Source organism: Lagenorhynchus albirostris, chromosome 3 (assembly GCF_949774975.1).
Source record: "Lagenorhynchus albirostris chromosome 3, mLagAlb1.1, whole genome shotgun sequence".
Taxonomy (NCBI): domain Eukaryota; kingdom Metazoa; phylum Chordata; class Mammalia; order Artiodactyla; family Delphinidae; genus Lagenorhynchus; species Lagenorhynchus albirostris.
In genome coordinates this window covers 69412706-69438179 of record NC_083097.1, presented here as the reverse complement: position 1 = coordinate 69438179, position 25474 = coordinate 69412706, and the positions used below count along the sequence as shown (strand labels likewise).

Genomic DNA, 25474 nt, shown 5'->3' with positions numbered 1-25474 from the left:
TATCGTAAAGAAGTTTAAATCAAGCAAAACAAACTTCCACCAGAATTAATGTAAAATACTTTATCTTAAAAAAAACTCCATGCAAACATTTATCAATTCAGTTAAGAATGTTTTCAATTTATTGTTTTATATATTCTATGCCCCTAGAAACCTGGACAATGGGAAAATTTAATTTACCTTCATAGCTCAAACTGCACCTAGCTAGATTTTCAGTGAGGATGTCTAGATCAGACTGTAATGCTAGAAGGGGTTCAAGCAGCTCATATATGAGGTGTGTGAAAAGGTCCAATCGTCTACACTCATCTTCCATTTGATGTCGTATCACTCACTATCCACTGAATAACTGGCAAGCAACAGAACTTGTTTTAGGTTTTTTGCTCTGTTTTATTTTAAGGCATTAAACTAGGAAAATGCCGGCATTTTAGCTTACACTAGCCTCCAAAAGAGGAAAATCATTCTACTCCAGAGTTATCCGGAATGGGAAAACGTTTACACTCAGAAATAAAATGAAAGATTACTTTCTATTATGCAGAAAAAAAAACAGCTGACATTCTATCATGTTTTTTTCTATTAACTGGTTTTCCTTATCAAGTGAATGAAGTCCAACCTGAGTTTTGGGACAAGCAAAGAGTTTACCAAGAATTTTAAAGGTGAGAAGTAGGAACCAATAATTACAAATAATACCAACTTGAGAACAACCCAATTATTTTGGGGTAACATTATTAATAAGTCTCAGGTAAAAAGGTTCTTAAAGAGTGACCTATTAAAATGTCTCACTGATAAAAAACGGTAATATATTTTCTTTTTCTTAGATTAAATGTTCTGCTGTCCTACAGATAATGTATGGATTTAGCAAATTTGCTTCAAATAACTTGTGCATAACTAATCAAAAAATTACATAATTTTGGAAGGAAATAAAAAGTTATTAATTTATATTCACATTTGACACTAGCTAAAGAATTCTTGGATATGACTACTACTAAATTATATTAAATGTCTTATAATTTTAAATATTACAAAGTCAGAAACTTTTATATAATTTTGATTCTGATATATTATATTATCAAGATTTCAACTCTCCTTGCCAAAAGTAAAACTAAAAATTTCTCACAACTTACCTGTTATAATATCGACCTCCCATCATAAACTGATTGTTTGGTGTTGGACATATTTTAAATCGCTGAATATTTTCATTGGTCCGAAAATAAAGTGAATAGTCACCAGGAGTATTATCTGATGGCCTCACAAGAAAACTGCAGACTTGACCAACTATAAAAATTAAGCTGTTAGTTTTATTCCCTAATTATCAAATTAAAAAAGAAAAAGCGTTAAGTAGTACAATTACAAAATACATTCAAAAGTCAAAAACATATGTAAAATTTTCACCAGGAACTTTTGATTGTTTTGGTTTGGTTTTTTTTTTTTTGGCTGCACTGCACGGCTTGCAGGATTTAGTTCCCCGACCAGGGACTGAACCTAGATTTCATTGCCAGGGCAATGAAAGCGCCAAGTCCTAACCATTGGACCACCAGAGAATTCCTGAAACTTTTTTAAAATAAAGATAATTTTAAGGCAATTTCTTTTTGTATTTTCTGGTTTATGAGGCACAACCAGCCATGATGTTGCTTGTCTTTATTACATAAAAATACAGGGCAGAAATGTGCAGCACTGACTTCTGGTTAATAAGTCTACACCTGTCATAACTTGGAAAGAATACTCTAACCACAGATGGGGTTACTGGCTAAAACTACTACATTCTGTTTGCAAAAGAAAAGTCTAAAAAAGTTAAAGTGAATTTTATTTAAGAACACTCTGTACTTAAGTAATGCTTCTGATTAAACATTAAAAAGTCATAACTATAATAAAATAGTACCAAAAGCTTACAAAAGTAGATTCAAAACAACTGAAATATTTGTGTACCTAATCAAAATCAATACACATGCACTATTTTTCATTTAATAGGCACGATCTTGAATAGTCATACAGAAGCAAATTATCATGTATTAAATATTTTCATATTAATTTTAGAGAAGTCTTTTTGACATCTGCAATTGGCAGTGACTTTTTTACCTTTTCTCTGTTTAAGTCCTAATGACAGAAAAGATCAGAACTTGATTGCTTTTAGGAAAGCACAATGAACACTTAGAATATCAGACGTCATTTTTATGTAAATTACTAATAGTTCCAATCATCTATCCAAGGCATTTACTACCAAGTAATTTCATGTTCAATACAAAAAATAAGAATTACTGCAAAACTGTGCATGCAAGTGCTTATGTGCTTTAGTGCCTATTTTTCCTGGGAGAAAATCATCAGACTCTTAAAAGAGCACATGACCGAAAGAAAATAAAAACTAACGTAAGGAAATTAAGTTTAGCTCTTTTTCAATTTACATGTCTAAAACAAGACTGAGTGCCTCAGGTATTTGGTGGTGCAAGTTCAAAATCATAAGTGTATATTCAAAATTCAGTAAATTCACTAAAATAAATATTTTGGTCCCACTTTGAAAGCAGGTAGCATGTCATTTTGGTTGAGCATTTGGTCTCTGTTACTACCATATAGAATTACCATGTTCTTTAATGAATTGTTAACCTATATCCCCACAATAAAATTGAATACTTCCTAAAACTGCCATACATCTTTCAAAAGAGCTAACTATTAATTACATTAAAGGCAATGACTTATGTCTTGAACAGTAACTCAGATAAGATCTTTAAATGATCAGTGGTTTATTCATCATATACATTGAACTCTGGTCATTTTTAAAGAACTAAGACTTCTAAATTACAGATTACTTATTAACTTCTCTCAAATCCTTCTAAAGTACGGTTTCCTGAAGAGATATTTGGTAACTAAATTAATTCAGTCTTAAATTTTAGTTAGGATAAGTGATAATGAAATAGTTTTTGTTTTAAATAATAAACCCACAGTACAATTCAATTTTTATTTTGCATATCTCTGTAACCACACAGTTTTAGGAAATGTTAAAATCAACATATTTTAAATAAGGCCCAATTTTATAATTCTACAAGTATACAAAGATAAATGCAAGAACATTTGCTGCACCTGAACAGCAAGAAAATGAAAACAACATGATATTCCTCTATAAGAGACTGATAATAAATTATAGTATTTGTACAATGGAAAGCTTATGGTCATTAAAAAGAATAATGAAAATTTATATATGCAGATACGGAATGATTTCCCAAAATACATCTTAACATGAAAAAAGTGTGTTGTATGTTCCTGTGAGAGCGTGTGGGGGGGTATGTGTAGCGGGGTAAGTAGGGGTGAGGAAGAAAGACAGACATGAAACTTCTGGAAAAAACACTCATCTGGCACTGCTTCTAAGGAAGAATACAGGGGCCTGGTGCAGAAGGAAAACACACTGCACTGAATTTTATACTGCATGTTTTCAACTAAAGAACACCCAAAACCAAGAACAGCAATTTATCTATGCTGGGCAAGAAATTACAATATACATAAATATCAAATGAATGCTAAAGGCAAAATACATGATAAATGGTTGGTTCACTTTTTTATTCTTTTTAAAATAACAACATTAGAAAAGGAAAGTGAATATATAAATACCTGTCATTAGTAAATTATAAGCTTCTTGTTTGGAAATTTTCCCATGGAACCATCTTGAAAAAAGAATATATTAAATATGTAAATCAAAAGTCTTTTTTGCTGTTATACCATCAAAACTAAACAACTAACACAAGTTTAATTCAAGCTGACATAATGAAATAAATGCAATGCAATTGATCAAATGACCTCATTCCTTTTACAATTGTTACTACACTTTCTAAACATGCCTAAGTTCAACAAAATATAGAAAAATTAGGGACTATCTATTATTAACTACAATTTCCATATTAACTACCAATACAAAAACAGCAATGATTTTAATTCTGATAATGACAAATTGTTAAGCTTACATCATAGCTAGCATTCTTTTTTCTTTTTATTAGGAGGGGGGAGTGGTAGAGGTAGAGCCTACCAGAACTGCCCGGAAAAAAAATTAGTGGATTAATTTTTCTCATACTTCTCTCAAAGTGAATTTCTCTATAAGTTCTCTCTTCAAATCAACATGGTTGATTCATACTTTACTGAAAGCCAGAAAATAAGACTGAATGATGAGAAATAATAGATACCAACATCAAGAACTGAAAGAAAAGAATGACTTAGTATTACTAATTCTATTTGAGCTAATGGCCTATCATATCAGATTGCTAGAATATTTAATGTTCTGCATACTTTAAATAAGCCTTTAGAAATTATTATAAAAGGCATTATAGTCAAAATCTACTGCATATAATAACTAAAGTATTTAAATAATTTACCTTAAAATGATGTATCTGTTTTAAAAAATTAATTACTAGTAATTACTTAAAATCTCTCATCTGAAGGACTATTATCTATCTTGCTGATTAAGACGTGTTATATGTTAATACCAAGCTGACAACTCTAGATTACCTCTCTACCACTTTGCCATATATTCTTAGGGTCTATAATTATTTTTAATTGTGGCTTAAAGAACAAGTTGGAAAGTAAAAATACTACAAGACTAAAATATATAAATGCCCTAAAATCCAATGTTACAGGTTTAGAGGCTGTTCATACTGTTTTAAATTATCCATATTATTACTGGTCAGAGTATAAAATATAACTGAATTTTTAAATTTTCACATGAATAAAATGTTAAACTTTTACTTTCTCTCTTTAACTTTATTCCAACCCTTAACTCACTAATTCAGATTTCCTGAGGCTCATAAAGCTAATTATGAATCATTTAAAACAAGTATACAATAACTGGAGCAGTCCAGGCTGCCTTAAAAGGCAGTAAAGTGCCATCCTGCGTTCAAACACAGCTGAAATGACCATTTACTACAAATGCTAAAACAACATTTCTATATTCTAGTAGACAGTTGATTAGATGACCTCGAAGGCCCATTCTTTATTTCTCTATAGCTAGAATAAAGGAGAAAAGGGGAATCTGAAAGGGGGAGGGGGCAAAAAATAGCGTTTAGAGAACAAATTGGCAATACTGCTTTCTGAAAGGATTGGATCTGAGTTTCCTCATTCAGGCATTTATTACCACATGTAAAATGAGTATATTTCAAGCACATGGTTTGTATCAATAATAGAAAAATGAGACTGTGACCTTAGGAAGTCCCCATTCTAGTAAGAAAAAGGAACATAAATACTGTATAACTATAAAAAGAATGTAGAAAATATAACAAAGCGCAGTGATAGGTACATGCTGAGGGCATTTTTAGAATAACAGAGAAGGGCAACCAATCCTGTAGGGTGTATAAGGGGGAAGATAACAGAAGACTTCTTGGGAAGAGTGATAAATAGGTTAAGTCTCTAAGTAAGAATAGGCACTAACCAAACACAATGGAGGGGAATTCTGGCCTAGGAAGTAGCTTGAGCGAAGGAGAAAAACAGTACTGAGCATTTGAAGATCTACAAGCCGGAGAGTAGAATATAAAACTAGAAATGACAAGAGATAGGGCTTATAAAGGACACAAGAGCTGGATCAGATCTTTTCAGACTCTGCTAAGGTAAAGAGAATCAGGCAAGAATTTTAAGTGAGAAAGTAATACAGTCAGACACATGTTTTAGGTAGATTATTCTAGCTGTTAGAAGAAAGGATTTGAGGAGACTAAAGTGTCAAGCAAGACCAACTTAGAGGTTATTGCTACATCAAAGTCCTAGTACGAGATGAAAAGGGCCTGAACTAGAATATGGTTGCTTAAGACTGAGAAGAAGGCACACATTCAAGACATATTTTAGAAGATAAAAACAGCAGGACTTGGTACTTGTGTCATGGAAATATGGAGCTGAAAAGGAACACAGCTAAAATTATACCATCTATTTAGTCTGAAAAGGCACTCGGGGATGTTACTGAGGATGCTTCACTGCCAGTCAACACCTTAAGAAATCAGAAGGAGCTGACAAATACATAAAATAAACCAACAATGCAAATTTAGCTTATGCTAAATACCAAATAAGTTGAAAACTATAAAGTTCAGAATACGGAATGATCACAAATGTATTAAATTTTAAAAAAAGATTTCCCAGTGAAACTGGGATTTATACTTTTAAGAAAACTGGATATAGCGTTAAATGTTTATTGGTATTTGACCTCTCTTTTTTTTTCTTTTCTTTTTAAAAAGAATTTATGGTATTATTTTAAATAGGGATAAAAATATAGATTTCTTGCTTCTCTTGAAAATCAGGAGGCTTTCATAACACTAGACTCACACACATTTACACATCAGTTAGACCGGTCACCTCACTGCCAGCAAACACTGTCTAGTTTTTGACTTCCTGCAGTCTTCTGTGATACAAACAGTAAATGTTAGTTTCCATTTACTACCACACTTGCAGTGTTATTTTCTTACAGTAGCCAAACATTTCCATGTTCCTTGATCGCTATCAAAGTGGGAAAATAAGAAAGATCAAGATTATTGTAATTTGAGAAAAATGGGAATATATACACCTGACCCAGTTCATTTGCTTACATTATCTGTATGCCTCCTCCAAACATTAATTAGAATTTGCAACTCCTCACATAGGTAGTGAGAAGACTTCAAACTAGTACTATCAACAAAGTACAGTCTCACTGATGAAGCCTACTTTGCAGCTGCACAGAACAATAAGGAAAATGAACTCAGAAAATCTCATATGTTCCACTTAAGAAAGGGTGGGAACTAAATTAGATGACTGAAAGTGGAGTATTCAGTTTGTTTTCATGTTCTAATGGTTAGAATTCAGAATAAGCAAACACTCGAGAGGCAAGCCTTAAATTCCATCCATAATTGCCGACAGGAAGGAAAGAAAAAATATTCCACTGAAAACATATTAGATGAACAGTTTATTAAAATAATATGAGTAAAACAGAATTTGCATTAAGAGTTAAGCCCTTTAGATACGGGGAGGGGGAAGGGTAAACTGGGACGAAGTGAGAGAGTAGCATTGACATGTATACACTACCAAATGTAAAATAGATAGCTAGTGGGAAGCAGCTGCATAGCACAGGGAGATCAGCTCGGTGCTTTGTGACCATCTAGAGGGGTGGGATAGGGAGGGTGAGAGGGAGATGCAAGAGGGAAGGGATATGGGGATATATGTATACATATAGCTGATTTGCTTTGTTATACAGCAGAAACTAACACACCATTGTAAAGCAATTATACTCCAATAAAGATGTTAAAAAAGAAAAGAAAAAGAAAAAAAAATTTTTTTGAAGTTAAGCCCTTTAAAAGAAAACATATACAAATAAATATCAAGAGGGATGAGAAGGACACTAAAAAATATCTTCAAGGACATTAATAAAATTAGAGCAAAGCTGAAACACCATGTGGAGTGATCTCCCATAAAAGCAACTAATAACTTCTGGAATATAAGAGAAAAATGTAGCAAACAGTAGGAATATAAAATAAGAATGTGCCAAGTAGTAGGTGTAGTAATACCTGGTCTTTGAATTAGCCCTTATACTTAAAATCAGCCTGAAAAAATTATGAAAATAAAGTCCTTGCAGAATCTTATTAATATGGTAAAGAACCATAATTTGGGGGAAAAGCTCTCTGACTTTAAAAAAACAAAACAAAAACTGAACCATAAAGTACATAAAAGATAATGGCAATAAAAACAAGAAACACTATGAATAAATCAATAAGAAAACCAAAAAAAATGGGAGGAATTATGACATTCATAATGTTATTAATATACTGTTTATCAAAAAGTCTTTAGTTTGGTGATATAAGAGTTATATGTAGGTATAAGCCACCTTCATTATCACTAGGTCCTTAAGAAAATAGTTAGAGATCAACTCAAGCCAAATAAAAAAAAATGTTTAAGTCAGCTCAAGAAGTATCAATTTTCTTTTAAAATATTTTTAGATCAAAGTTTTCCAATTAGTAAGTTTACAATATATTTTTTTCCCCTTTAATAGTTAACACAGACTTACATTTTGCCTTCATGTGGATCTTCTTCCCGGCCCTAAAGGGAAAGACATTAAGACAGTTTTTATGTAATTATTAATATATTTTAATTAAAATTAATAAAATCTTATCTTAAAACATATCTACACCCTGACCTTCATATTTATTTATGTATATACAAGAAAAGGTGTTTCTATTCATGAAAAGTCTTTCCAAAACTCTCCCCCTTAGTCCTCTTCTCTCTTTGTTGTGATTATGCTAATCCAGGCCCTTCTCTCTTTTCTTAAACTATTAACAACAGCCAACTAGTATAATTATCTCTGTGCCCCATCCCACCCCACCACTCCAATCTGGATTCATCAGTTTCAACTGCAACTTTGCCCTGCATTAAGAAACACCAAACCAAACCAAACAAAAATAAACAAATTTTAAAAACCAGACCTTTAGTACCTCTCTACTGCCCACAAACTCCTCAGTTTACAACCAGAATTCTTTACCAAATGACTCAAGTCTACATTTCCTGTCTCATACTACCATTTCTCTTTAGGTATCTATACCACGGTCACTCATAAACTACTTCTTTGCTAATCTACATTTTCCCACCACTGTAGCTTGCTCTTTTTTACTTAGAATGTCCTTTCCACTCACTACTTCCTACCTGTTAGTTAAAATCTAAACCACCTAGGCAGGATCTATCTCAAACACTACCTCCTCAGTAAGACACTGAGTCCCTAAAACATAAACATGAAGTTTTACTCTGAATAGAAAAGACATCCTTCTTTTTTCATCTTTTGAACTTTACCCTACTCTATTTAATATTGCCATTATTTAAGATATACTAGGTGATATTCATTCCATTATCATGGCTATAAGCATCTTAAGACCTGAGCCATTTTTTGTTAACACTGACTACCACAACCACTAGCACAACGCTTGGCACATAATTTTCACTGAATATCTGTTGAATTGTAGTCCTAGTACCCAGCACAGTACCTGGCATCAAGTTTCCACTGAATAACGAAGGAAAGGGTAGAAAAATGAACTAAGTACACATGGATTTACTTCTCTAAATTTGGTCCTCACTCAAATATCAAATATCTAACCAAATTAAAATCAAACACTTGCTAAATGCCTTCTATATTACAAAATGCTAAAAGCAAATTACATAAAAACAAAATGCATTATCCCTGCCCAAAAGGCGTTAATCTCTATATAAGAGGTTTACAGAATAAATTAATTTTAAATGTAATGGGTTATAAAGTTAACAAGGTGCTATGGAAACACACGAGGAAACAACTTAGCCTAAGAAAGGGTGTAAAAAAAGGGGCAACATCTGAGCCGAATTGATAGATGAATCAAATTTTACAAAGCAGTTTAGCAGGGCAGGAGTGTCAAGGAAGAGGGAAAAGAATAGGCATAGAGACATCCATTCATTCAACAAACATTTACTGAATGTCTGCTAATGCCAGACATTATTCTAGGCAACAGGGACACACTGAATCAGAGACAAAAATCCTCACAGAGCTTACATTCTGGAATTAAGACATAATATAGTACACAAATATGCTTGGAGAACAGTAATGAAAATTAGAATTTCAGGGTGGGAACTTCCTTAAATCCATCCAGCAACCAAATGTCTGAAATCTAGACAATCTCCAAATGGCTCTCCAATCTACAAGGATTCACTATGTTTCAGTGAAGACCATTATGAAAAATTATTCTAAATACTGAAGTAAAAACTGTTTATAATTCTAACCTGGAACCATTCCACTACTAATTCAAAGTATGACCATATTCATTTTTAACAGCCACATCACATTGTTCACTCACACTGAGTTGTTAACTTGTTCTCCTTTTTTTTTCTTTCCTTGTATGTTAGGTCATGTCTCCTTATCTTAAACTGGGCTTTTGTTTTCTTTTTTCCCCTATATTCAATGGATAACTTTCACTTATCCTTATTAAAATTTATCTTGTTAAATTTGACCCAGAGTTCCAAGAGCTTGAGAGAAAAGTTCAACTACACCTCAATTCCTTTAAATAATCAGAATAATGGGAGTAGGGGGGTTACAGCAGAAAGAAAATCCAACATACTACTAAGAAACTTTGTAGTAAAACTAATGTAGATGTTAAGATTCTTCAGTTTGAACACTTCCTGTCCATACAGAATAAATATCACTCTTGCTGTAGAGTACAGAATTCTAATCTAGGAATTAGTTCTAATCCCAGCTCTTCCACTAAGTAACTATGTGACTATGAGTATGGAACGTATCATACCATTTCCTCAACTCCTCCCACTTTTCCTCAGTATGTTTTACTGCTACATATCAAGATCTGGCTGCCAGAATAGGCAGACAAGAGAATTAATAGCAAAGAAAAATATTCTCCACTGCCGTCCTCCTGGAACAATAATAGAGCACACATTTCAGCATATTACCAGGTTCAAGGCATAATTTAAAAACAGTCACTCTGAGGGTTGTAAAAAATAACAGACAACCATTCCATCCTGCTGGACAAATCCAAAAGAGGAGAGTGAATTCCAAAACTATAATACAATGTTTAATATGTTTCAGTGATACTCAATACTGTATCTGAAATGCATATGCCGCTTGAACGCTGATCTGTATCTAAAAATGCACAAACACGATTATATACAGTGTCTAAGACTACTGATAATGTATTTTGTGATGACATTGAAAACAAGGGAAATATTCAAAATATAGAACCATGTGATAATATATGTGTAATATAACTCCATTTTTCCAAGGTTACTAGAAAATTATACATATATTTGGGAGATAAAGAGTTTGAAAGCAAACGTGCAACCATTTGAGATTCCATGATCAGTTGGACATAACATCATTTATAAGGAAGACCAAGAAGACAAAAAGGGATACAAATAAGCACACATGTTAATACATTTTTAATTCTTAGAAACTCATGAAAACATCCTGAAAATTGGCAACCACAGATTAAAACATGCTAGCTTGGTTGCGCTATTTACAAATAAATAGCATTACCAACAGTAAATACGTTTTAATGAAAAATTACTTGTACTTATGAATTGAGGTTTTTCATAAAAGAAATATATCCATAGCTAATTTCCCTGATTATGGACAAGTTCCAAAATTTAAAAAGTATTTAGAATTCTGAGAAGGAGAAGAAAAGAACAAAACTTACCACCTCTTCTACTAGGTCTTCAACAATAAGACCTTGTTCATCTGTTCTTAGATTTGTAACCCACATCCATCCATCTTCTAACTCGTTATGAACAATGAACATATCTCCTTTTAAGAAACTGAAAATAGCAATTATGAAGTTATTAAAATTAAATAAAATTTTTAAACATGGAAATTTAATTGATTATGTACCACCTCACAGAGATAATATGATACTGGAAAATGCAAGGGCTTAAAGACAAATACTCTAGATTTTTGTCCTGTTTCTGTCATCATCTACATGTAAAAGACACTTATCTGAATCTTAATTTCGACATGCATAAAATGGGTTTAATAACGGTACCTATACTATCTGTATCACTGGATTATTGTTAGAGATTCAAACTGGAATTTATGTAAACAGTAATTATACATATATTACAGGCTTTGGGGTGTAACTACAAGAAAACTGAACTTTAAAATTTAAGTTTCAATGTTATTACTCTTTCAGATATAGGTTAGACATAAAATTATAAACATAAACTAAATATTAACTCATTCCACATATACAAGATAAGGTTACTTTAAAGAAGTTTATTTTAAATAAGCATAATTAGCCTTATCACACAGATGCTTATGAGAGTAACATTTTTCTCATAAAAAACATTAGGGTTTATTTACTTCACTCAGCTATCCATGGTCCAACAAGCATAGCATTCTTTCTCCGAAAGTGGTACCAAGGGGTATACGTAATGAGAATGCATGCATGTTTTTGCTGTTACCAATACCTGAGTGGAGGGATGTATACACAATCTAGTTTCTTTTCATTGGAATCTAGATGTTTTCAACCTCCACACAATCACAGGATTAAAAAGTTGTTGATGTATGTCATCAATATAAAACCATCAGTAATTCCTTGAACTTTTCCTTTTAGGCTTGAACAAATGCCTTTGAGTGCTTAAGGTTTTAAGATTGACTGGATGCTACCATTGACCCTGTATCTATATCCCTATCTGTAATATATATGTATTTTTAAAATAAATTTTCCTTTAAGTCTTAATATTCACAAACCAAAGTTATAGTAAGTAAATCTCTTCTCATACCTTTGAAAACTTTGTTTTTCTCTAAAATATCTGAAGCTTCACTGTTACTTGGACCAGTTCAAGGATAAAAACTTGTACACGATGCTTCAGATGCACTCTTTTTGAATAAGCACAGAATACTGCATTCTACCTTGATTCTACAACTCTTAACAATGACCAGTATTTCACTAGCTGAAAGGGGGCAGACATTACCACTTAGCCAAGTATAAATTGTTCCTTTCCGGAACCAACCACCTAAATAAATACATTAAAATAGAAGTCAGAGAAATGAGAAATGACAAGTTTCATTTTTGGTCAAAAGCAGTCTTAAGATTTTTTTTTTTAAATTTTGACTTGTTTCTATACTACGAACTTTTTATGATGCAAAAAACAAAAACATGAAAAATAAAAAGCTTACTGGTAGAAACATCATAATCCTAAGATTAATTATGCATTATTTTGCATTTTTCCTCAAAACAGGTTAAAGTGCTTTATTAAATCTCATTAATCTTCAGATGTTTTTACTTTTAAAAAAAACAAAACACTTCTCAGGTATATATAAATTTAAAAAGACTCATAACTTCATACATATTTCTGTCATTCTAATTCTTGTTTAAATTTTCATCTTCCTAGATCAGAAGTACTCAATTTTTGGAAGGTCTCTCAGGACCCCTTCACAGTTTTAAAAAGTGATACCCTAACAGGCTTTCATTTATTCACTTGGATTATATCTATTGATAATTACCATATTAGAATTTAAAATGTAAATGTTTAAAAATATTTATTAATTCCTTTTAAAATAATAATATACCCTATTAACATGGTAACATACAAAATGAAAAATAATTATAATCTTTACAAGTTTAATAAGAATGTTATTGCCTTGCATTTTTGCAAATCTCATGTCTGGCTTAACTGAGAACTGTTGGATTCTCATATCCATTTCTTTATTCAATCTGTTGCTATATGGTTTTTTTGCTTAAAGTATACGAGGAAAATCTGGCTTTATACAAATATGTAGTTGTGAAAGGGATGAGTATTTTAATAGCCTCTCAGATAATTATAGATATTCTATTACATTAACCCCAAAACTTGACTAGTGGTACTTTCTTGGAGGTTGGTTGTAATGTGGAATCTAAAACTATGTATCAATGAACTTTCTGTACCATTCTAATAACCTCTATTGGTCTATTTTGCACTGTGAATGGATCTTTTACCCAGCCATAATTTTGTAACATCATGCACTGATCATTTAGAAAATACTGGTTCACTGAGCTATGCAGATCATCCAGATATAAACACATTATACAGTATCAAAACATCACATTCTTCAATATCAGCACCATTTCATCAGAAAAGTCATTAAGTATCTAGGAAGCTGTCAAACTCCTGATGGCAAATATAGGGTCTCCAAAATACTAATTTTTCCTCGAAAGCTCAAATTGTCATTGGCAACAAATACTGCCAGTTATTTCCCTTGAAGTAACAGATTCACTTTGTTCTTTAAAAAAATTAAAAAGTCAGATATTCAAGTCTGAATAACCATAATTTGCCTGTCAGTCATTCTCCTTAGTGAAAATGATGTGCACAAAAAAAAAAGGCAGCTAGTTCGGCTCTCAAAGCACCTCTTTTCCTCAAGACATTTGAACTGTGGTACACAGTAGAGGTGCTTTATGAGTATGTCCCATTTCATCACAAAGATATTAAAAAGATGTGTAGCCATAGGTTGAGATTTATAAAACAAATATTTTTTCTTGTCTCACCAGGAACATTCGTAAGCGAAACTGGCTTTTTTTGTTTAACTGCAAGCATGGGGCAGTGAAAAACGATATACGTTTGTTACCACTGCCTTGATTTGTGCTAAGACACCAGCAGTTTTACTATCCATGGCTTCTGAACCATCATGTAAATGTCACAGTGAAAAAGGCAAATTATGTCTTAGTATTATTATAAAAATAGTTTTGATATTATGAATCATCTGAATGGATCTCAAGGATCCCCAGGGTTACATGTATCACACTTTGAGAGCTGCTGTCCTAGATGATCCCACTGGGAATTTACAAATTACCCAAAATTCCCGAATTTGCAGTTCAGTGCTGTTTTTCTTTCCCTTCTCTTTCTTTCACTGGCTTTTCCAGCTTAGATCACAAAAAAAGGTGTGCCAATAAGAACTAAATGAGAAGTTATTTTGAGGACAATCATATAAAAATGGAATGCCTACTTGGAGATTTCAGATAGCTGAATCTTTGTTTTTTAAAATACCATATTTCCAGAAATTTTTAGTACCTCCCAAAAGTTATCACTACATTTTAAATACTGCTGTTGATTTCAATGAGAAGCTGTAAACTCAGAATCAGTAATTATTCAAAGTAGCCTTAACATTTTACCAATAATAAACAAATTTTCTATCAGAAAGCTAAACTTATAGAAAGATACAGATAATTTGATAATAATTATCCAATTATATAATAAATCAAATTCTATAGAAATAATAAAAACAAATTATATATAAGAACTCTCCTTACTTTGTCACAGATAGTCTAATGAAAGCTAAGTTATTTCTCCTGTCATCTTTACTGTGGCCTCTCTGATCCAAATTCACAGTCTGAACAGATAAGCCAACACAGGGGGACAGGAACAATGGACTTAATATTAAGGGCATGCTTTGCTGGATGCTATTTCCTCAATTTCCAAAACCTTCCTAGTCCAAGAGCAACAAATTTTCAGTCTTTCAAATGCCTGTTTCAAATGCCTATAAACGAGATTATATCATAAAATACCTTATTTCATCAGTGTCTGGTACTTTTGTGTAAGGGAGAATGGCTCGAACACGCCTTCTATCTTCTACTGGCTAGAAACCGTAAAAAAAATTGATTTACAAAAGATAACCTTTCTATGTCAAAGTCAAATTGGGTATGTCCACACAAAGTTAAAGCCAGTAAAACTCCACATTATAAATTCTGTAGGATCATTCAAACTATTTTTTACTGAAGCTCTGAATACCCAAACTCTGGAAATGCTCATCTTGTTTTGTTGTTGTTTGTACAGAAATTCTTTTAACAGTATAACCAATATGTTTTTAATCAGGTAATATGAGTTATCATTTAATCTTAAATACACTACGCAACATATAAAGTAACCTTTCTCCAATGATGCAGAAGACATTTCAGAATCTTGCAGCAACTTCAGCATTAGCACTATGATATCAGTAATTACTCCTCATTCATTCAGAAATATTTGTTAGGGTATCACCATACAGTACGATAAAAAAAATCTAGTAACTTAAATACAAAGTAACAGAAAAATTACTCTTTCTTTTTTTAAAGAAGTTGCCAGTTATGCTCTGACACTACAACCAGAATTAAATCTTGAATTATATTACAATAAACGTCACGAGAAACTGAACAAGAGCTAAACCCATTAGTAAAATGAAATAATAAAGTTTTGAAAGATATTTTACTTGCCTCTGGAGGTGCAACTGGATAAAGCAATTTTTCTCCTTTAAGCAAACAGGAAACATGACTGTAATAACCTATTAGGTCTGACAGAGAAGAAAAACGTCTTCCACCAATGTAGTAATCCCCACACATAGCAATAATCCTATTTGTACAGGAAAAAAAATACAGTAAAACAAAAACCTTTATAACCAATTTTTAAGACCAAGTTCCATGTAAATTATAAACCGATAATTTTCATACTTTTCCTTTATCTGCATCCTTATATTAAAATACCACTTATTAATACCTTCACCATATGCAAATTACTTGAGGTTATTATTTCTTTTGAAAAGATATATGTATGCATTAGATATGAAATACATTTCTGACTTATAAACCTCAATTACATAATTCATTAAAATATTTATAAATCCATCCTCAGATAACTCTTCTTACTTTCCATATTTAAGACAAAATAGCAATTTTAATTAGTTTCCTTTGGCTAAAAGTAGTTTACAGATCTCTTGAAATATTTACAGAGTATAATAATAATTTCACATTTTACACGTGATATGACAGTACTCTTAAAGTCTATTTTAAAATCTGAAAATTAAGGATATACAAACATTTTATCAGTTAACTTTACAGGCACTAGATAATTTTTTTCAATGGCTCCCATAAAAATGAAATCAAAGACAATAATATATGTAAATATATTGATACAAACTTTGATATCTGTACTTGAAAATCTAGATGCCTGTTTAATTGAAATGAATGCAGAGTTTCAGAACAGTGAAGCTAAAATGAATTAAACTGCACTCTTAAAATACTGTTTCTATATTTTCTGTTACTCTGTGGTCTGAAAGTATACATTTCCTTTCTTTCTGCTTTACCACTCAAAGTTTCTTTGTAATTCTTTATACTTTAAAAGTGATAACTACACTTATGATTAGCACAAAAAAGTCCAATAATACTGTTTTTTTAAAAAAAGTAAGCATTCAATAGTATCTACTCTAAATCACTTATTAAATCATTTAATTGAAAACACATTTCTTTCTCCATTATTTAAATGTCACTAAAGCAGGTATATTTATGAATACTACAGCAAAATAGCTACACTATGTAGCCTCATAATAGGAATAAAGACTTACCTAAAATGGTTGACAACATTTGTCTGGCTAAGAAATGAAAGTACAAAGGACCCTGGCCTCCGATCACTCTCTCTTATAAGGTAACTGCCGGACTTCCCTGCCTGCCTGAGGCGTTCTTCTGCTATAGTTCTATCAAGTTTTCCATGATACCACCTAAGAAAAAAGGTTAAGAGATTAGAATAAAAATAGCAACCATAAAATTACTACTGGCAGTTGAAAAACATACTACTACAGATTTTACATACCTACATGTAACTTAGACATTTACATTTTACTCTGAACCAGTCATTCCAATTTTAACTCAATTGTTTTTAATTTCTCAGTCTCTCAAAAATAATTCATTTACTCAGTTTTTAATCTGTTCGATAAGCTCAGGTCTAATCACCTCACATATTCACCTCTTCTATTTCTGCCCATCTCTCTACCTCCAGGACTGTCTACCTGTTCAAGATAAAAACATTTATTACAATCTAATGCCTACCTAGAAAAATAAGAGTAAGATGGACAAATGGAAACAAATGGTTCATTTACTACCTCTCTATATACTAAGGAACCAAGACTTGATATAACAAGGCACATGGTACCTGGGAGAAAATAAAACTTTATTCCATTTTAATGTTTGTGCCCTAAAATAGAAAAACAGAATGACACTGTCTAAAGGCTGCTATTCTAATTTCCTATTTCAATATGAAGCTGATTATTCTCTTTTGTCTTAAGATGATCCATTCCATAACCACGCATTTGAACTCTTCACATTTATTTAACAAACATGTGGGAAATACTGGGTTGGCCAAAAAGTTCGTTTGGTTTCCCCATAACATCTTACAGAAAAACCCAAACGAACTTTTTGGCCAAACCAATAAATAATACCTTTGTCCCTTTAACTTTCCTGCTCTCAATTTAACTATCTTCTACCTACCATACTACTAGATGATTTGCTTAAATGACTGGCTATACCATGGCTACAACTCTAGCATTATCCATACTACCAATCTATGCCTATAAAAGCCACGTGGATTGATATAAACAGAAGCACACTTAGAAACAGACTGGAATTTTCATATGGTCATGGTAACAAATCTACAAAGTAATTGTTATGAAATATTTTTACACTTTCCTTTGGTACTTGTCTAACTTGAAACATTCAGAGGAAAACAATAAACATTCATATTACATTGAAATACTTAAATATCTAGCCATAAGTTGACAGTCAAGACTATAATAGAACTATGACTATTTTTGTAAGATTGCTGTAATGAAAGCTTACATTGACTCCTTAGTTTATTTTAAAAAAAAAAAAACTTAGAACTTCCCCAAAGAATTATTGTTAATTTTCTTCTAAAACCCAACCCATTTATTTGACAGTTTGTGTATAAGACAGAAATAAAATAAATGATGAAAAACAATCATGAAGCTTCAGTATAACTCAATAGAAAAAAACATAATTGTAAACCATTAGTATTAGAGGAAGAAAGGAAAGAACAATAAACATTGCATTCTTCTAGAATTCTAGTCTTAGTTCAACCACTGTCTTTGAGGCTACTGACAAGCAAATTTAGCTTTTAAGAGCTGTTTGTAGTTTTTTTTTTTTTTTAATTCTAATAGGAAAAGCTTGGACCAATGAACATTAAAAGTTCCTTGAAGAGCTAAAATTTAATGGTAGATGATCAGGACAATATTTTGAAATTCTAGGCTAGAAGTTTATTTAACTGTGAAAATATATGGGACAACCTTGGAATGTGAACCTGGTACATTCCTTATTACCTTAAGTAGTGGAGCTAACCCACAGAGCAGATTTACACATTGAACAAAGACAAAATTAAGGACAATTTTAAACAAAGTACCTATTTTTGTATACTTGATACTTGTTAAATTTCTGGTGTGTCAAAATGTCAAGATTAAAAGATTTTTTAATCTCATTCATCTTGTGAACTCACCATAAGACGATACACAAAGGTGCATGAGGCATTACACAATAACTAATTTATAATAAATACCTGACTAAAGACTTTTATGTATTTGTGATTTTCAGTTTTTACATCTATGTACTTTCTATAAGATTCTGGCATTAAAACAGGTATTCAGTTCAAGACAGAGACATAAATCTTAATAAACAACTTTGTTCCCTGATTATTAGTAATTCCTTTTATGCCAAAAACTCTTAAGTTTTGAACATATTAGGTAAAACATGTCAATTCTTGATTATGACTATAAACTGAAATTAAATTATCCAATAATAGGCTTATGAGCACATATGTAGTTGAGCGTGATCCTCAAAACATTCCATTGTTACAAGTCTCCAGCTGTTCTAGGAAAAAACTGAATGGTCTTAATCAAAACTTAGAATTTCTTGAATTATCTTTATTGTTCACTTCAAATTATCAAGGTGAATCATACTAACAAGAATATTTTAAATATCTGCACAGATAGGATGGCTGCACTGATACCTCCTAAACGTCTTCAGAAGAGATTAAGCTGACTGGTGAGACTAGGACTTATCAGAAACCTCCATAATTATGGTCAAGTCTCTATACTTTGTACCTCATTACTATCACTTGTAAAAAAAAGGGAACATAATCTCCATCTCAACCTTAGAACACATTAAATATTTGTCCTAAACTCCTTCAAAGAAAAACAAAACTGAAAAAGCACTATATAGGCTGTATAGTATAATGGTTAAGAGTAAAGACTCCAGAGTCACTGCTTGTGTTTGAATCCTAGCTCTGCCACTTGGCTGTACAAATATGGGCAAATTTCTTAATTTCTTAGCCTGAGTTTCCTCATCTAAAAAAGGCACATAATAACAGTACCTGCTTCATAGAAGGCTGTGTGATATTATTATAAATGAACTAATACATATAAAATTATATATATATAAATTATATACAGTATACACAGACTATGGGGCTAATTCAGCTTCATCAATGAAAATATCAAATTTTATACTGTTGCATAATGGATGATTAGATCACCTAAGCCTCTGTTATCTTCCTACCTTCCAGTCCTGTTTACACTGCATCTAATTTTGGGAAGAGAACAGGAGAAACCAATCTTCATTTCTGCTAAAACACTGATTTTTAAGAGGAAATTTCTTTTTCCAAAGTGCCTTTTTTGAACAGTAACAGATCATACATATTAATTGACATTGGAAGCTCCGAAGTATTCATAAACTAGAAATTCTTCCACTTCTGGCAATTCTAAAAGGAAACCCTCAAATAGCCCCACTCTTTCCCCAATGTGGATATATTCTTTGGAGGAATGGCAAAGACAATATGCATTTGAGATACTGTGACTTAAATTTGCCTAAATTAATAATAAAATATCTAATGTTCTATTTAAAAGTAAACTATCCCTCTCTCTTGTTCTCTCTGTCTTTCAAGGAAGATTGGGAAAAGAAACAGCAGGAAATTTAAGAAGTAAATACATTTTTCTCAGCTAGTTTTGCAATTTTTGGTTGCGAAATCTTACAGACAGATATGGAGTCTCTTGATTTCATTTTCTTAGACACTACACAATCAGTTGATCTAAAATAAAACATCCAAGATGAAACTACGTATTAAGTAAGTCAACAAGAAAAGAGACAAGTTGGACAAGCTGCAGGAATCATTTTACTTTTAAATTTGGAATCACATGAATGTTTTTATAAACATGTTGTACATTGGTGCAGTATATTTAAGGGGCCTTGGGAGGACCTTTGTGTTTTTTAGTCTCTCCTAATCAGGTAGAATAATATAGAAATCTATACAATGCGAAAACAACCTGGTGTGAATATAGACAGATACAACTCAAACTACACAATTATTTAAAACTAACGTGACAATACTAAATGGAAACTGTCTACTACAGTAGAAAACAATTAAAATAGCACTACCATCAACAAGCTTCCTTTGTCTAAAAAGGAAACTAAATTGAAGTTCCCAGCAGATCACTTTTACTTTCCACTATGCTCTTCTTCCTAGTTATGTCACTGACAGGCACAGAAGTTCTCAGAGAGAAATGTAAGTGCAGAAATCTAATTGCCAAACAATCTCCTGTCACCTGAATTACCTGGAACTCTGTGTGCCTGATCATACCATGAACTTTTAAAGTTTTTCTGTAACTCTCAAAGATGTTAATCATATTTTCTCACACATGCTGTCCTTTCTGAAATTAAATTGGTTATTTCAGTCTGGTTAAGACATATACTAAAAACATTTGCTAAAACTACTATAAATCTCCTGAAACCTCCATATTTCTTTTTTTCTTTTTTTTTTTTTTTGCAGTACGTGGGCCTCTCACTGCTGCGGCCTCTCCCGTTGCGGAGCACAGCCTCCGGAGGTGCAGGCTCAGCGGCCATGGCTCCCAGGCCCAGCCTCTCCGCGGCATGTGGGATCTTCCCGGACCGGGGCACGAACCCGTGTCCCCTGCATCGGCAGGCAGACTCTCAACCACTGCGCCACCAGGGAAGCCCTCCACATTTCTTTTTAACTAATATAGTCCCCACAGTCATACAGTCTGAGCTGGTGGTCAAGAAAAATAAACTGACTTTTTAAAGTGAAGGCAAAGTAAAGATACCTTATAGTAAATGATTTTATTGTCTTTTTTTCCCCCCACGTTGTTATGCAGACAGGCTAAAATTTGGTCACTAGTAAATTCACCTGAATAACCACTGGACTAAGCATAAGAGGTGTAGTGCCCCTTAGACCAACTGCATTACTTAAGAAATATTCATGTGTATGTTTGACATCTTGAGTATATTTGTGTGGTCAGGCAAATAAGAAGTATGTGTGTATGTCTGTGTGTTTGTCTATGCATTTAGTTACATATCTCAGATCAAATTAGCTCAAGAAAAGAAATTGTATTTCCTTTTGCCACAGGTAACATATTTACAGGGTCCAAAGAAGGTTTCAGTTCTGTGGGAGTATTTTTTAAAGAAACAACACTGTTACATGTCCATCCACGCAAAAATTCAGTTTACTGAAAGACTAATATACTAAAGGTGGGACCAACAACACAATGCTTATGCAATCAAAAGTTTATATTGGACTTCCCTGGTGGTCCAGTGGTTAAGACTTTGCCTTCCAATGCAGGGGTGCGGGTTCAATCCTTGGTAGGGGAGCTAAGATCCCACAGGCCTCACAGGCGAAAAACCAAAACATAAAACAAAAGCAATATTGTAACAAATTCAGTAAAGACTTAAAATAAGTTTATATTGAAGTACACTTGACCAAGATAGTCTCATTCTCACTAACCTTAACTCCCATCACCCTAGAAAACAGATAATGAAGAGTAGAAAGAGCCACACCCTCTCCAAAAAATGTTATACACTAATCAAACATATTTATTTAAAAAAACAAAGGGAAAAAAAAGGAAAAGCACAATACTTACTAGCCCGAGGCTAACATCAGTTCCTACCTCACAGCCTCTAGCCCTCATATCAGTGAAATTTCATTTCTCAAAAAAAACTACCAATTCTTACAGTTGACCTTTTCTTAGAACTTCAACAATTACAGGGTCATATCAGTAACTAAGTACCTGAAAAGAGGGCAACGAAATGACTTGTGACCATCTGGTCCAATGAATGCATTACTGCAACATAGTTGTAAACTATCTTGAAGGGTAGTTTTTCTACTTAAAGAGAAACACTGTGATTTTTTTGTTTTGCTTTGTTTAATTTCACAATGTTCAATCTATAACTTTGGAGGGTATGGTGATTCAGTGGCTACCTACTGCAACTATAACATTTCTTAACCTGTATTTTAAGATATACTTTTAAAACACTGAATCTGAAGTTGAAAAGCAAACTTTAGTCTGGCATGGCCTTTTATTTCGTCCATCTCCAGCAAACTATGTGTCAAGCATTGGGCTACATGGTAGAAAAACAAGTTAATACCACAGAACTCCACGACATAGGTCTCATGGAGAACACAGACAAATCAGGGAACTGCAATCTGATACAGCAAGTACTAGAATGCGGGGGTATATGGAAAAACTTCAGTCTTAGCATTTTAGTATACACTTCCTGAAAAAACTGATGGCTAAACGGAAACCTACAAGCCAAATAGCAACTAATTCAGAGAAAGCAAGGGACTAAGAAGGTGAGAAAGATGTCACTGGCAGAGGGAAAAAGTAAAGACAAGCAAAGGCCAAAAAAAATTCATATACAGATATGGGAATATGAGAATACTTTAAACTTTCAAAATATATTTTGCAAGCCTAATTCTTATCAGATAATATGGAAAGAATATAACCTTCTGAATTAGACTAGATTTATAACCTTACTTGCTGAACTTCTTTTGGTACCTCAAAGAGAAATGTATCTCAAAGAACATTTTAAAAGTTCAAAATATTCTCAGATCTATCCACTCATTTGCTCCCAGCAATAACCCAAGGTGGGGGGGCGGGGGCAGGCATTAGAACACAGCACTCAAAGTTCTCCACCGTAAGTCCATTATTCTCTCCTATGTCCCCTATATCCCAGACAAATTGCATTTATTCATTCAACAAATATTTTTTAAGCACCTGCTATGTTTAGGCACTGTTTTAGACATAGGTTTTCTCCCTATGCTTTCTCAAAATGTTTTTCCTATGTAACATTTTTTTAAATAAGGTGAAAAGATTATGCAATTTAGCCAAAAGTCATCCTAAAATTAAGGTATTTTCTATGGGTTTTTTTTCCCCTCAGAAATTTCTATTTCTCTATTCTCACTCATAGAAATATCAGTATCTCTTCAGCTCAAATTATAACTTCTCTATGAGGATAATTCCCAAATTGTTCTTCCTAAAGCTGGCTTTCCTCCTAAGCTTCAGGCCTAAGTTACCAAGTACCTGTTAAGAAGCTTCACCTTAAGATGACTATACCAAATCTAAAATATCAGCAACTATCCTTACAAACACATACACATGCACGTGCGCGCGCGCGCACACACACACACACACCCCTCTTCCTCTTTACTCCTCTATCCTGTTAATGGCACCAGTGTCTTTCCTAGTGTTTAGACTCAAAACTTCAAAAGCAACACTGATTCCTTCCTATCTCTCTACCCATAACACTACTGCCAACACGCATACTGCATCTCCAACCTCACCAATTACTGTCGTTCAGGCCCTCTTTTTCTCTATTTCAACCCGTCCTACAACTGTGCAAAGATTATACTCCAATAAAGATGTTAAAAAAAAAAAAAAGACTTCCTCATCATTCTTTCCCACATCCCTTCTCTTCTTTCTCTCCTGCTTCTCATCTTGACTTATGTCACACATCAATCCACTCACCCAAGCTATTAGGTAAAACTATATACTGCTGTGTTTTTTAAGGTCAAAAAAACAATTACATATGGTTCAACCTAGTGGAAACCTCTCATCAGTACCTCTGACTTATTCCTCTATTCTGTTTACCTCATATCCAATTAGTCAAAAAGCCTTAACACTTCCAAATTCTCAATACCCTTTTATCTAGTCTTTTCCCTTCTCACTGTCAACATTCTTCCTCATCATGTCCTGTAGTAATTCCTGCATTAGGTCTTCTAGCTTCACTGCTCTTCTATTTCCTTATACATCTGTAATAATACCTCCCCAAACAGCTATGCTTGAAACTACATCTTAAAAACTGAAATGGTCCCATTGCTTATGGAATAAAATCCGAACTTTTGACATGACATTCAGTAATTCTTCTGACTTTTCCAGTCTTCACAGGACTACTTGCCACTTCCTAAACACATCAAGCACATACTTTGAAGCCTCTATCCCTTTGATCATGCTAGTCTTTTCATTTGAAATGCCCTTATTGCCTGCCTATGGAAATCCATGTCATTCTTCAATGCCTACCTCACGTGCTATCTCCTTGAACCTCTGGGCATAATTAATCTTCTTCTATCATAATACCAGCTTATTTCTTATATTCTTTTTTGATATTTTATCTTACTGTAATATAGTTAGTCATTTTCACATCTCTTTTTTCCATTAGATTGAAAAGTACTTGAGGACACTGGGCACGTTAAGTCATCTTCACATTCTCTACTCTAGCCCTTGGCACAATGCTTTCAGCATGGTAGGCGTTGACAGGTGGGAGGCCAAGAAAAACAAATTTGTCAAAAATTCCTGCCTACGCTGAAATTCTCAAGTCATAATCCCTTACTGGAATCCACACGGAGAATGCCTTGCATTCTCTCATTCAAACTATTTCCTCAAGCTGCACTGTCCTCCCACCTGCATTCTAGAGATCTTTTATCACTCTTCCCTCCAGGGGACACCGTGACTCCAGGCTGAGCCCAAATGCCAACCCCTCAAAGGAATCTTCCAAAGACCATTCTGCCCAAAGTGATGTTTCAAGTCTAAAAATCATCTAGTATATGCCTTGTAGTCACATCTATTTTCTCAGTAGAAAAACTGAGTAGAAATATTAGTTCCCTCACCTGAATACCCCAATACCCCCAGCCTCTCCTACTCTGAACTTTCACAATATTGGCAATTTATACAAATTGCTGACACTCAAAGACATTGATTTGGTTGTTGCCTATTCAGCACCCATCCCATTGGGGAAAACACACTCACACTACCCTCTGGATACTCTTCCTCCCCCACTTCCGAGGAAGCTTTCATTTTCTTTGAAGAATGCAGCCTAGTCAAAATCGATCATTCCATGATGAGCACCTGAACCAAGCAGAGTTCTTCACGCTGAAACTGACAGTCAGTCTTTTTCTGAAGACAAAAGCTACA

General features: G+C 33.2%; 1 protein-coding gene across 2 annotated transcripts in view; it reads right to left on the bottom strand.

Annotated features, from left to right (window-relative positions):
• Positions 1–25474, bottom strand: part of RASA1 (RAS p21 protein activator 1) — a 109124-nt gene that overhangs the window by 42262 nt on the left and 41388 nt on the right. For both annotated transcript variants that reach the window (XM_060143237.1, XM_060143238.1), the window contains exons 2-8: positions 16781–16933; positions 15653–15792; positions 14973–15039; positions 11133–11250; positions 7982–8013; positions 3592–3644; positions 1119–1269 (exon numbers count right to left, since the gene is read on the bottom strand). In XM_060143237.1, the coding sequence (XP_059999220.1) occupies positions 1119–1269; positions 3592–3644; positions 7982–8013; positions 11133–11250; positions 14973–15039; positions 15653–15792; positions 16781–16933 (714 nt within the window). The remainder of the gene's footprint in view (positions 1–1118; positions 1270–3591; positions 3645–7981; positions 8014–11132; positions 11251–14972; positions 15040–15652; positions 15793–16780; positions 16934–25474) is intronic.